Raw genomic sequence first — 12,500 nt, forward strand, 5'->3', positions numbered from 1 at the left:
TACACTGATCCCTGTTACACTGATCCCTGTTACACCGATCCCTGTTACACTGATCCCTGTTACACTGATCCCCGTTACACTGATCCCTGTTACACTGATCCCCGTTACACTGATCCCTGTTACACTGATCCCTGTTACACTGATCCCTGTTACACTGATCCCCGTTACACTGATCCCTGTTACACTGATCCCTGTTACACTGATCCCTGTTACACTGATCCGGGTTACACTGATCCCTGTTACACTGATCCCTGTTACACTGATCCCTGTTACACTGATCCCCGTTACACTGATCCCCGTTACACTGATCCCCGTTACACTGATCCCTGTTACACTGATCCCTGTTACACTGATCCCTGTTACACTGATCCCCGTTACACTGATCCCTGTTACACTGATCCCTGTTACACCGATCCCTGTTACACTGATCCCTGTTACACTGATCCCTGTTACACTGATCCCTGTTACACTGATCCCCGTTACACTGATCCCTGTTACACTGATCCCTGTTACACCGATCCCTGTTACACTGATCCCTGTTACACCGATCCCTGTTACACTGATCCCTGTTACACTGATCCCTGTTACACTGATCCCTGTTACACCGATCCCTGTTACACTGATCCCCGTTACACTGATCCCCGTTACACTGATCCCTGTTACACTGATCCCTGTTACACTGATCCCCGTTACACTGATCCCCGTTACACTGATCCCTGTTACACTGATCCCTGTTACACTGATCCCTGTTACACTGATCCCTGTTACACCGATCCCTGTTACACTGATCCCCGTTACACTGATCCCTGTTACACTGATCCCTGTTACACTGATCCCTGTTACACTGATCCCTGTTACACTGATCCCTGTTACACCGATCCCTGTTACACTGATCCCTGTTACACTGATCCCCGTTACACTGATCCCTGTTACACTGATCCCCGTTACACTGATCCCTGTTACACTGATCCCTGTTACACTGATCCCTGTTACACTGATCCCCGTTACACTGATCCCTGTTACACTGATCCCTGTTACACTGATCCCTGTTACACTGATCCGGGTTACACTGATCCCTGTTACACTGATCCCTGTTACACTGATCCCTGTTACACTGATCCCTGTTACACTGATCCCTGTTACACCGATCCCTGTTACACTGATCCCTGTTACACTGATCCCCGTTACACTGATCCCTGTTACACTGATCCCCGTTACACTGATCCCTGTTACACTGATCCCTGTTACACTGATCCCTGTTACACTGATCCCCGTTACACTGATCCCTGTTACACTGATCCCTGTTACACTGATCCCTGTTACACTGATCCGGGTTACACTGATCCCTGTTACACTGATCCCTGTTACACTGATCCCTGTTACACTGATCCCTGTTACACTGATCCCCGTTACACTGATCCCTGTTACACTGATCCCTGTTACACTGATCCCTGTTACACTGATCCCTGTTACACTGATCCCTGTTACACTGATCCGGGTTACACTGATCCCTGTTACACTGATCCCTGTTACACCGATCCCTGTTACACCGATCCCTGTTACACCGATCCCCGTTACACTGATCCCCGTTACACTGATCCCTGTTACACTGATCCCCGTTACACTGATTCCTGTTACACCGATCCCTGTTACACCGATCCCTGTTACACTGATCCCTGTTACACTGATCCCTGTTACACTGATTTGTGCAGCTTCACCTTCAGGGCAGTACGTGTCCTCCAAACAGAAACTGGCCTTGTGACCCTCAGCAACCTTCGTGCCATTCAGGGTTAAGAGGTCATAGTGTGTGAAGACCTCGATACTGTGGTAATGCCTGGAAGAGATCAGAAACACAGCAGTCATGTGACACAATCCTGGCCTCTCATTGGGTTGTAAATCGTCACATGACTGATCCTCCTTCTGCTTGACGAGAACATAAACTGACCACAGAATCCTGACCACAGATGAACACACACACACACACACACACACACACGCTTGTGCAACAGGAGGCTGGATCTCTCAGAGTTAGCGCTGTTGTTGTAGTGTTTGGTGGCAGATCTATCTCGTGTGTTCCCGTGTAAACATCTGTAAATGTTTCAGAATCAGAATGCCAAATCCTGACTGGGCGAGAGGAGGAGCTGGGGATGAAGGAGAGTAATGAGCTCCTGAGGAACACGATAGCTGCTGATAATACTGAAGGAGCTTATATATGTAGTAGACGTGGATCAGCTGAGAGTAACTGATGCGAGCTTGACTAACGTGACCTGCCAGAACTAACGCTACGCTTGATGTGTTTCCATCACCTGGACCTAGTTCTGTACCTTAAAATGATGGTGTTGGACAGCAGACAAGTAAAATTACACTAGAGGTTACGATGTCTGAGACTTCACGTGTGGAGGAGAAGCCTGAACTCAGAAGGTCCAAAAGGACGAGGAGGCTGCCTAGTTATCTGAAAGAGTAGTGGTGAGTTATCAGGGGAAAGGGGATGTAGTGAAGTATAAGGTTATTTGGGAGTGTGACCACTAGAGGGTATGCTTGTGCAACAGGAGGCTGGGTCTCTCAGAGTTAGCAGTGTTGTTGTAGTGTTTGGTGGCAGATCTATTTCCTGTGTTCCCGTGTAAACATCTGTTAATAAAGACACGTCAATATGCAGTATCTCTCCATCTCCATATTCGGCTGCACTACAGAATATCACACACACACACACACACACACACCTGTGGCACTGGTGCCATGTCCAGGACTCTTTTGTAGCTCTGGGTCTGAAGTCGGCTCTGCCCATGTTCATGATGCGTGAGGAGAAGCGCAGGAGCCGCCGGTGACCGTAGGGCCAGTTCATGCGTGAGGCGGAGGAGGACAGGCAGTGTTCCTCGTGAGCGCAGGTGAGCAGGTGCAGCGGACGGTCCTCCAGGTACGCAGACTCCTGAACCAGCTGAGCGTCCACCACCAGATCCGGAGCCACTGGCCAAAAAACAGCAACAGTGCCATTATATAATGATCACAAATATAACATTATTCCATAAATACTCATTATTTTATAAGTGATTTGGTACCGTCTGCACAGGTGACCCCGGCTGCTTTAGCTCCGCCCCCTCGAGGGCAGTACACCTGTTGGCTCCTCCCACACTGCTGAATGGAGATCTCAGTCCCGATGCAGTGAATTCCACTAAGAACCACATCCTCCGACCCGGAGCTTCCCGGCCAGAACCACGTCTCCTGGCACACACACACACACACACACACGTGAGACGTGTTATTACACATCATTCATGCACATTATCAAGGATTTTCCACTTTCCTCTCCACCGTCTATTTACCCAGAGCCACTTTTAAACGGGCTTTCATAAGAGCACAAATGTGATCCACATCCAGCGGCGCTATTTTGGGATTGTTTTCTCTCTGGGTTTCCAGCTCTTTCCCTGAATCTGTGCAGGGCTGTAATTACCTTCTGCATGGGAAACAACAGCCGGGAAAACAAAAGCTCCGTGGATGTAAACACTGACCGAATAAAACACACTCAGCTCTCGATTACACAATAAACTGACAGCGAGTCGCATTTCATGAACTTCATGAGCTTCAGGTTTCATAACTGCGAGTCTCGTTCAGATGCATAAGTTACTGTTCAACAGTTTAACTCTCTTTAAGCCTTTTCAGCACATTGACAGTCGAGCTGAGAGAGAAACACACCGTCTGCTGTTCGACCCGACATGAAAACTCAGTCACAGTCAGTGTTGAGGTGTTTGGTGAGGTGTTTGGTGAGGAGGAGTGTTGAGGTGTTTGGTGAGGAGGAGTGTTGAGGTGTTTGGTGAGGAGGAGTGTTGAGGTGTTTGGTGAGGAGGAGTGTTGAGGTGTTTGGTGAGGAGGAATGTTGAGGTGTTTGGTGAGGAGGAGTGTTGAGGTGTTTGGTGAGGTGTTTGGTGAGGAGTAGTGTTGAGGTGTTTGGTGAGGTGTTTGGTGAGGTGTTTGGTGAGGAGGAGTGTTGAGGTGTTTGGTGAGGAGGAGTGTTGAGGTGTTTGGTGAGGAGGAGTGTTGAGGTGTTTGGTGAGGAGGAGTGTTGAGGTGTTTGGTGAGGAGGAGTGTTGAGGTGTTTGGTGAGGAGGAGTGTTGAGGTGTTTGGTGAGGAGGAATGTTGAGGTGTTTGGTGAGGTGTTTGGTGAGGAGTAGTGTTGAGGTGTTTGGTGAGGTGTTTGGTGAGGTGTTTGGTGAGGAGGAGTGTTGAGGTGTTTGGTGAGGAGGAGTGTTGAGGTGTTTGGTGAGGTGTTTGGTGAGGTGTTTGGTGAGGAGGAGTGTTGAGGTGTTTGGTGAGGAGGAGTGTTGAGGTGTTTGGTGAGGTGTTTGGTGAGGTGTTTGGTGAGGAGGAATGTTGAGGTGTTTGGTGGGGAGGAGTGTTGAGGTGTTTGGTGAGGAGGAGTGTTGAGGTGTTTGGTGAGGAGGAGTGTTGAGGTGTTTGGTGAGGTGTTTGGTGAGGTGTTTGGTGAGGAGGAGTGTTGAGGTGTTTGGTGAGGAGGAGTGTTGAGGTGTTTGGTGAGGAGGAGTGTTGAGGTGTTTGGTGAGGTGTTTGGTGAGGAGGAGTGTTGAGGTGTTTGGTGAGGAGGAGTGTTGAGGTGTTTGGTGAGGTGTTTGGTGAGGTGTTTGGTGAGGAGGAATGTTGAGGTGTTTGGTGGGGAGGAGTGTTGAGGTGTTTGGTGAGGAGGAGTGTTGAGGTGTTTGGTGAGGAGGAGTGTTGAGGTGTTTGGTGAGGTGTTTGGTGAGGAGGAGTGTTGAGGTGTTTGGTGAGGAGGAGTGTTGAGGTGTTTGGTGAGGAGGAGTGTTGAGGTGTTTGGTGAGGAGGAATGTTGAGGTGTTTGGTGAGGTGTTTGGTGAGGAGGAGTGTTGAGGTGTTTGGTGAGGTGTTTGGTGAGGTGTTTGGTGAGGAGGAGTGTTGAGGTGTTTGGTGAGGTGTTTGGTGAGGAGGAGTGTTGAGGTGTTTGGTGAGGAGGAGTGTTGAGGTGTTTGGTGAGGTGTTTGGTGAGGTGTTTGGTGAGGAGGAATGTTGAGGTGTTTGGTGAGGAGGAGTGTTGAGGTGTTTGGTGAGGAGGAATGTTGAGGTGTTTGGTGAGGTGTTTGGTGAGGAGGAGTGTTGAGGTGTTTGGTGAGGAGGAGTGTTGAGGTGTTTGGTGAGGAGGAGTGTTGAGGTGTTTGGTGAGGAGGAATGTTGAGGTGTTTGGTGAGGTGTTTGGTGAGGAGGAGTGTTGAGGTGTTTGGTGAGGAGGAGTGTTGAGGTGTTTGGTGAGGAGGAGTGTTGAGGTGTTTGGTGAGCACCTGATGGGCTCTGGAGGCGAACCCGAAGCCCAGCTGCCGGCACAGAACCATAGCCTCATTGAGACCCCAGTTCTCACTGCAGACGGAGCCCCATCTCTGCTGCCCGTCGAGCTCCACTAGCACCTCCACTCGGCCCTCCATCACCTGCTGCCCGCCCGCCAGACGCACCTGCACACACACACACACACTCCACATTACACAGCTGAAACATGCAACACACACACATCAGTGCTGTAGGAGTGAAGGTGTGAGCCGCACCGTGGCGCTCAGGCCGGTGTCGGGGACGTTGCAGCGCACACTCGCGTCCTGAGTGTGTTTGCAGGAGCGCAGAGGAACCTCCTGGAAGCGGCACTGCGTGATGGAGCTCTCGCGGCCCGAACACTGCACTGCGTTCATGTGGATCAGACCCGTACCTACACACACACACACACACAGACACACACACACACACACACACACACACACACACACACACACACACACAGACAGACAGACACACAGTTTACCTGCTAGAAATAGTCATCAGCACGTTGTGTTTGGCAAAAAACTGCATCTGGCCGGATCACAAGACAAACGGGCGCACACACACACGTGTGATGCAGTGAATGACACTCACACACACACGCCAAACGCAAGCGTTGAATAGATGAAAATAGCAGCGTATCATTACTGTTATACTGTATGATTTTCCTTAGATACTTGATTCTACAGTGAATTTTGAAAATAGTAAAGTCCCCCTGTGGTGTAAATCCAGCTGTTAATGTAGTGTATGTGTGTATGTGGAGTTATTAATCTGCTTTAACACACACCATGTGTAAGTTCATAAGTGGACAGCATTGCTGAGTATTTTCTGCTTAAAACTGCAGTGAACCAAAGACAGTCTCAAAAACACGGTGTGAAATCGCTGGTGTTTCTGACGTCACACACTACCTTGACCAATCAGATCAACGTGTGATCGTCCACCAGTGGATCTCTGAGTGAGTGAGTGAGTGGAGGCGGGGCTCATTTGCATATTCATAGAACCACGCATACTAAATGAGGCAAGGGTGTCGAGTTACATTCAAGATATTTTAAGACATGAAGAATTTTTTTTCCAAGGAAAAAAAACATTTAAATATGTCATTTCGTTGATCAAAGATGAGTTTTAAGAGATACACTTATTGTCCACAGGGGGACTTTAATAATAATGATTTTTGGCCAAATTGTGCAGCCCTACAAACAAACACAGCATAACAGGAGCTTTAAAAAACACATTTTAAATCATGCAATTTTATAAACATAAATTTTATCGATTTAGTAATAACCCCCCCCCCCCCCCAAAAAAAAACAAACAAACAAACAAACAAACAAACAACCCACTCCATTTTATCATAAAAAAATAAAAATAAACATAAAATCTGTTCCCACTGCAGGAAGGCAAACACGCCACTGCATTCAACATTCACAGCGCAGCTTCTGAGCAGCTCGTGTTTTCTGTTTAGACTGGCGGAGAAAATCCTCACTCAACCCTGACAAACTCAAGCTCAACATTCCCATCAGCCACTGGGAAGAGAGGAAATAGCTCTCAAACGAGCGGCTCGTATCATCGCTGAATCTTATTCCTGTGGTGAACTCATTTTACCGTGGTACGGTCACACTCCGTTACCTTGACCCATGATTGCTCCTCTCAGGGCCTCCCGGGCCGAGCCGAAGCCCAGCTCTCGGCACACCACACTGGCAGCTGGCAGGTCCCACAGATGATCACACACGGTTCCCCACTTCCCCTCGCGGAGAACCTCGACCCGACCCTCGCCCAGCCGTGGACCCGCTTTCAGACGCACCTCCACCTGCGGACACAAGAGAAGCTGAACCCGTCTCTCTTCAGTCCAGCACTGAGACTCACACTGCAGTTCCTCCACTGGCCACTAGAGCGGCGGCAGAAGAGACTCACACTGCAGTTCCTCCACTGGCCACTAGAGCGGCGGCAGAAGAGACTCACACTGCAGTTCCTCCACTGGCCACTAGAGCGGCGGCAGAAGAGACTCACACTGCAGTTCCTCCACTGGCCACTAGAGCGGCGGCAGAAGAGACTCACACTGCAGTTCCTCCACTGGCCACTAGAGCGGCGGCAGAGACTCAGTCCCATAGACCCGCATGTTAATCTCCTCAACTCTACAGCAGAACACACATGTTCACAGTCTGGAGCAGAGAGTGGGTTTGCTCTATAAAGCTGATCTTGCCCTTCATGACGACTGTGAGGGAGTGAATGTTTCATAACTCATCCGTTTAAATGATATTAAGCCTTAAAGTTCTGCATAATTAAGGGCGTGGCCACTTGAGTGACAGGTGTCGTGTTGGAAAAACAGTAAATTTTAGTGAAATTTCTGAATTTACAGAACTTCTGAATTTAAAAATGGCGGGTGGTGCAGAAGAACACGCCGGAAACGCATAGGAGGAAACGCAATGCTACCAAGCCGACCAATCACAGATCTTGCGGTCCGCGTCATCGCGATGTGTAGTTACATTTTTGTGGAGGTGCGCGTCAGGGTACGGCGAAGGGTACGGCGTATGGTACACGTCTATGCGTATGCTACGCCGTACCTACTGCGCGCACCCGACGCAGAAGTATAAATTGGCCTTTAGCGTCACGTCACCTCAGCTAATCCGCCTCGCCGCACATGTTCGGTTATCCTGAAGCAGTACACGTAACTTGAGTTACGGAATCTGATTATTCTTTTCAAGTAACTATTACGCAAGTAACGCATTAGTTTTAGATTAAAAGTTTTTTTTTTAACTGTGCCCTTTACTGTACAGGCATGAATTGGCATTTCTTCATTTTCTTCAGAGGCGTATTTCACTTTTGGTGTGAAAGGACCTTAACATTTGCCAAAAATAACTTTTTTTTGTTATTTAAAAACAAACAAGGCCAGCAATGGTGAGAAAAACTAGAGCAAAAGTAATGTAACACATTACTTTCCATAAAAAGTAACTAAGTAACGCAATATCGTAAAGGATTACTTTTCAAAGTATCTTTCCCAACTCTGTCCGGGAGCGACGGCCGGCTCCGGCATTCTGGGCTTCAGAGACACTACGGGTGACGTCACGCACATACTTCTGCATTTATACGCGGCATCCTCACGGTCAGTGTGTGCACGGTCAGTGTGTGCGCGGTCAGTGTGTGTTCAGTGCGCTCACGTTCTGAGGGGGCGGAGCCTGTGGGCGTCCGGAGGAGATCCGGGAGAACTGAGTGCCGGGAAGGCAGAACGCCACCGCATGCATCCCGCCGGAGCAGGACTCGACCCGCGGGTCCGGGAGCAGAGCCCGACACTGAGCCAGAGACGCCTCGGTCCCCGCACACTGGACCCTCAGCACCCAGAGGCCCTTCTTACTGACCGCAGCCCTGCACACACACACACACCAGATCAGTCCGGTCACACATCCACGTCTCGCTCCCCGCTTAGGAAATGTGAAAATAAACAGTAATGAAGTCGCACCTTGTGGCTGGATCCTCCATCTTGGATTCCCACAGTTTCCTGAAGACACAAATGAAAAATAAATGGTCTGAATTAAATAAACATGTTTCACATGAGCAACCGAGCTTGTTTATGTGTGTTCACATCGCACACACACATCGCACACACACACACATCGTCAGCGAACAGTCGCTGGTAAATAAACACAGTGCGCGAGTATCTCAGACGAAACACTGCTTTAGTGATCAGCAGACGTTCACACACACATCTCGATGTTCTCAGAGTTCTGCCAAAACCACTCGTGCTTGTGTTCCCGTCTATATATATCTCACACACACACACACACTCACACACACTCACTCACTCTCACACACACACACTCACACACACTCACTCACTCTCACACACACACACACACACTCTCTCACACACGCACACAGACAGACAGACAGACACACGCCTATAAAGGTCAAAGGTCGAGTAATGGGCTGTAATACTGTGTTCATAACCACAGATGCTGACAGTAAAACTTTAATATATTGTTTTCAATCTTGCTTTCGTGTTTACCGAGAGTTTTTCAACATCTCTCCGCCAAATACTGTCAGTCTTGCACAGAAATGGTGAAAGAAGAGCTTCCGGTTGTGAATAACGGTGTGTGTGATATAGCCGTTCACACACGTGTGCTGTCGAGGTGTGTGTGTTTGCAGCGTGACACACACGTGTGCTGTCGAGGTGTGTGTGTTTGCAGCGTGACACACACGTGTGCTGTCGAGGTGTGTGTGTTTGCAGCGTGACACACACGTGTGCTGTCGAGGTGTGTGTGTTTGCAGCGTGACACACACGTGTGCTGTCGAGGTGTGTGTGTTTGCAGCGTGACACACACGTGTGCTGTCGAGGTGTGTGTGATACAGCCGTTCACACACGTGTGCTGTCGAGGTGTGTGTGTTTGCAGCGTGACACACACGTGTGCTGTCGAGGTGTGTGTGTTTGCAGCGTGACACACACGTGTGCTGTCGAGGTGTGTGTGTTTGCAGCGTGACACACACGTGTGCTGTCGAGGTGTGTGTGATACTCAGCAGGAGATGTGCGGCGTTGTGCTTCTGTGGGCAATTCTGGGATTTGTGTGTAAAGTTTTGAAAATGTGTGTAAGTTGAAAAGGACTTATGCTTTCTTCTCCTGAAGTGTGTGTGTGTGTGTGTGTGTGTGTGTGTGTGTGTGTGTGTGTGTGTGTGTGTGTGTGCGTGCACGCTCTCGGGTCACGTGACGGCTCTCAGCCAATGGCGGGCCTGCGTGGATCCGCTGTTGATGTGGCACATGAGTGGTTTCCTCAGGCCGGACCACCAGCGCTCAGACACACTATATATAACACACACTCCTGAATGATTAACACACACCGCACTTCTGCTCTTATTTCCAGAAGCATGATGGTATCGTGGCACTTTACGGGGTATTTTTGTGTCTCCATGCAACACAAAGAGGACTGTGTGTTCAGCAGGGGCTTGTGGGTATTTTTATCCGCTGCTTTAATTCATTCATTCTTAAACCGCACGCCTGTAGTCCCTCAGCTCTCCATCTGGAGGACGAGTGACGGGTTACAACACTACATCATCATGCGCTCATAAACCCCGCCCTCAGGGACAGTGTCAGCCAATCAGACGTCAGCACTCCTGAACACTCAACACGAGCGAGTCTCATTGGCCGTGTCTCAAATGGCGCACTTCATGTGGACTTTCGGTCTCGTGGGCTTGAATTGCGCGTGCTCGCTGAGTCTACGAGTCCGCAGGCCGTCCCGTTCATCATGTGACCGCTCTGAAGTGTGCTCAGCAGCGCCCCCTATGTCATACATGCCAACCCTCCCGATTTTTCCGGGAGACTCCCGAATTTCAAAGCCCCTCCCGAAAATCTCCCGGACCGACCTTTCTCCCGAATTTCTCCCAATTTCCACCTGGACAACAATATTGCTACACCATCCGTCACTGGGCGCCGTTTCAGACCGAACAATAATAATGGTTACACACCTAGAAGTCAAGCGCGGCCATAGACATGTATAAAGGCTAGATGTCTCAAGGCGGAATCAGCTGTGTCGTCACTTGGCGGCCATCTTAGGTCAGGAGACTGCGCTGCTGCTGTGGATGGAAGGTGAGTGACAAATGCTCGTAACTTGCTGAATTCTTGACGGATTTACAAACGGTTTGGTTTATCACAAACCTTATTAACGTGGCTATGATTTGTGCTGATGCCGATTTTTTAATTAATTTTTCACAAACTATGCAGTTAAATAGCCGCATCCCTGACGTTTATGACACACCAAGCCGTTTGAAAATCGGTTGAAAATTGAGCAAAATATAGTTATTTCAGCAATACATGCACAATAGACTTTAATGTTATAACTGGACGAGCGGTCCTGTCCTAAGATGGCCGCCGTGTGACGTCGTCGGGTAAGCGCCGGTAAGCCATCTAGCCTTTATACATGTCTATGAGCGCGGCAATCAGAACGGAAAAAGAAGCAGTCTATGCGCTGTCAGAGCCGTCTATGGGTTTGCGAGCCTCCGCTGCGCGCGCCTCCCCACGAGGCATTTATACTTCGCGCTCGCCGGTGTACTATTCTTTGAAAAGACAGGGTGCGACTCGGTGTAATTGTCCTCTAAACCATCAGGAATCAGCGGTGAGAAGAAGTCAGGTACACTCGTGAATGTTTATTTTAGTACACTTTAGTAGGCTACACCAAAACCACACTACAAAAGAATCGTGCAAAGCAGTAAAACAGATTATTCCTTGTGACATTAGAAAAAAAAATGGATATGAGAATGTAATCTACAACTAAATGAACGTTATCTTACACAATTTCTGTTTTTATTTAGTTTTGTCAACATTTTTATAAAACATGGCCATTTTTTTATTTCAAGGGCTTATGTCTGCTATTGTAGGCTCATTTAGGTAATGTAAGCAACTAACATTTTTTACACCCCCCCCCCCAACTAACATTGCTTACACCCCCCCCCACCCCCCAACTAACATTGCTTACACCCCCCCCCCCCCCAACTAACATTGCTCAATCCCCCCGCCGAATATCTCCCTAATTCTGAGGTCTCGAGGTTGGCAAGTGCAAATATCATTATGGTTTGTATGAGCTAGCTGAACATTTTACCAGTTGTTACCTACAGTTTAAAGGGTAACTAAACACTAAACCAACTTTTTTTAGTTAATGATCTGTAAGAATGGAGCTTCATAAATGCTGTTCATTGATTCGAGTACTTTTTTTAACATTTGAGTATAAAGTGTTTTAATTTTCAAATATATGGTGTAAAAACGTCTGAGTGCTGCCCTCTTCAGGTTAAACGGAATCTCCTGAAGCAGGGGTACTCTCTGACGTAGGGTACTCTCTGACGCTGCGAGCTCACCACGCCCCTGGCAGCCCCTGGTATAAAAGCATCTGGTTCCGTCAACACCAGAGCGAGTCAGGAGCTGGAAATTGGAATTACGAGTTTTGAAAACGATCAGGATAGCGTATTTTAGCATCTAGTTAGCATAGCATTTATAGTTATTTAGATTATTTTGTGTAGCCTAGGTAGTTATTTAGCATAGTTGTTAGTGTTGTTAGAAGCATAGTTAGTTAGTAGCATAGTATTGCATCAGTTAGGATAGTGTAGATTTTTAGCATTAGCTTTATCTGTATTTAGTACAGTGGTTAGGCTGGTATAGGTGTAGTGTTGCCGGTTGCAACAGCACTGCTGGACTGTATAA

At 48.4% G+C, this 12,500-nt stretch overlaps 1 protein-coding gene across 1 annotated transcript in view; it reads right to left on the reverse strand.

Annotated features, from left to right (window-relative positions):
• The window catches only part of LOC306990530 (lysyl oxidase homolog 4), a 32,104-nt gene that overhangs the window by 2,575 nt on the left and 17,029 nt on the right, over window positions 1–12,500 (reverse strand). The window contains exons 5-12 of the mRNA XM_079597484.1: window positions 8,778–8,816; window positions 8,479–8,683; window positions 6,950–7,130; window positions 5,563–5,717; window positions 5,305–5,472; window positions 3,057–3,219; window positions 2,721–2,964; window positions 1,719–1,834 (exon numbers count right to left, since the gene is read on the reverse strand). Of these exons, the coding sequence (XP_079453610.1) occupies window positions 1,719–1,834; window positions 2,721–2,964; window positions 3,057–3,219; window positions 5,305–5,472; window positions 5,563–5,717; window positions 6,950–7,130; window positions 8,479–8,683; window positions 8,778–8,816 (1,271 nt within the window). The remainder of the gene's footprint in view (window positions 1–1,718; window positions 1,835–2,720; window positions 2,965–3,056; window positions 3,220–5,304; window positions 5,473–5,562; window positions 5,718–6,949; window positions 7,131–8,478; window positions 8,684–8,777; window positions 8,817–12,500) is intronic.

Source organism: Phoxinus phoxinus (genome assembly GCF_949152265.1).
Source record: "Phoxinus phoxinus genome assembly, chromosome: 22".
In the NCBI taxonomy this organism is placed as follows: Eukaryota; Metazoa; Chordata; class Actinopteri; order Cypriniformes; family Leuciscidae; genus Phoxinus; species Phoxinus phoxinus.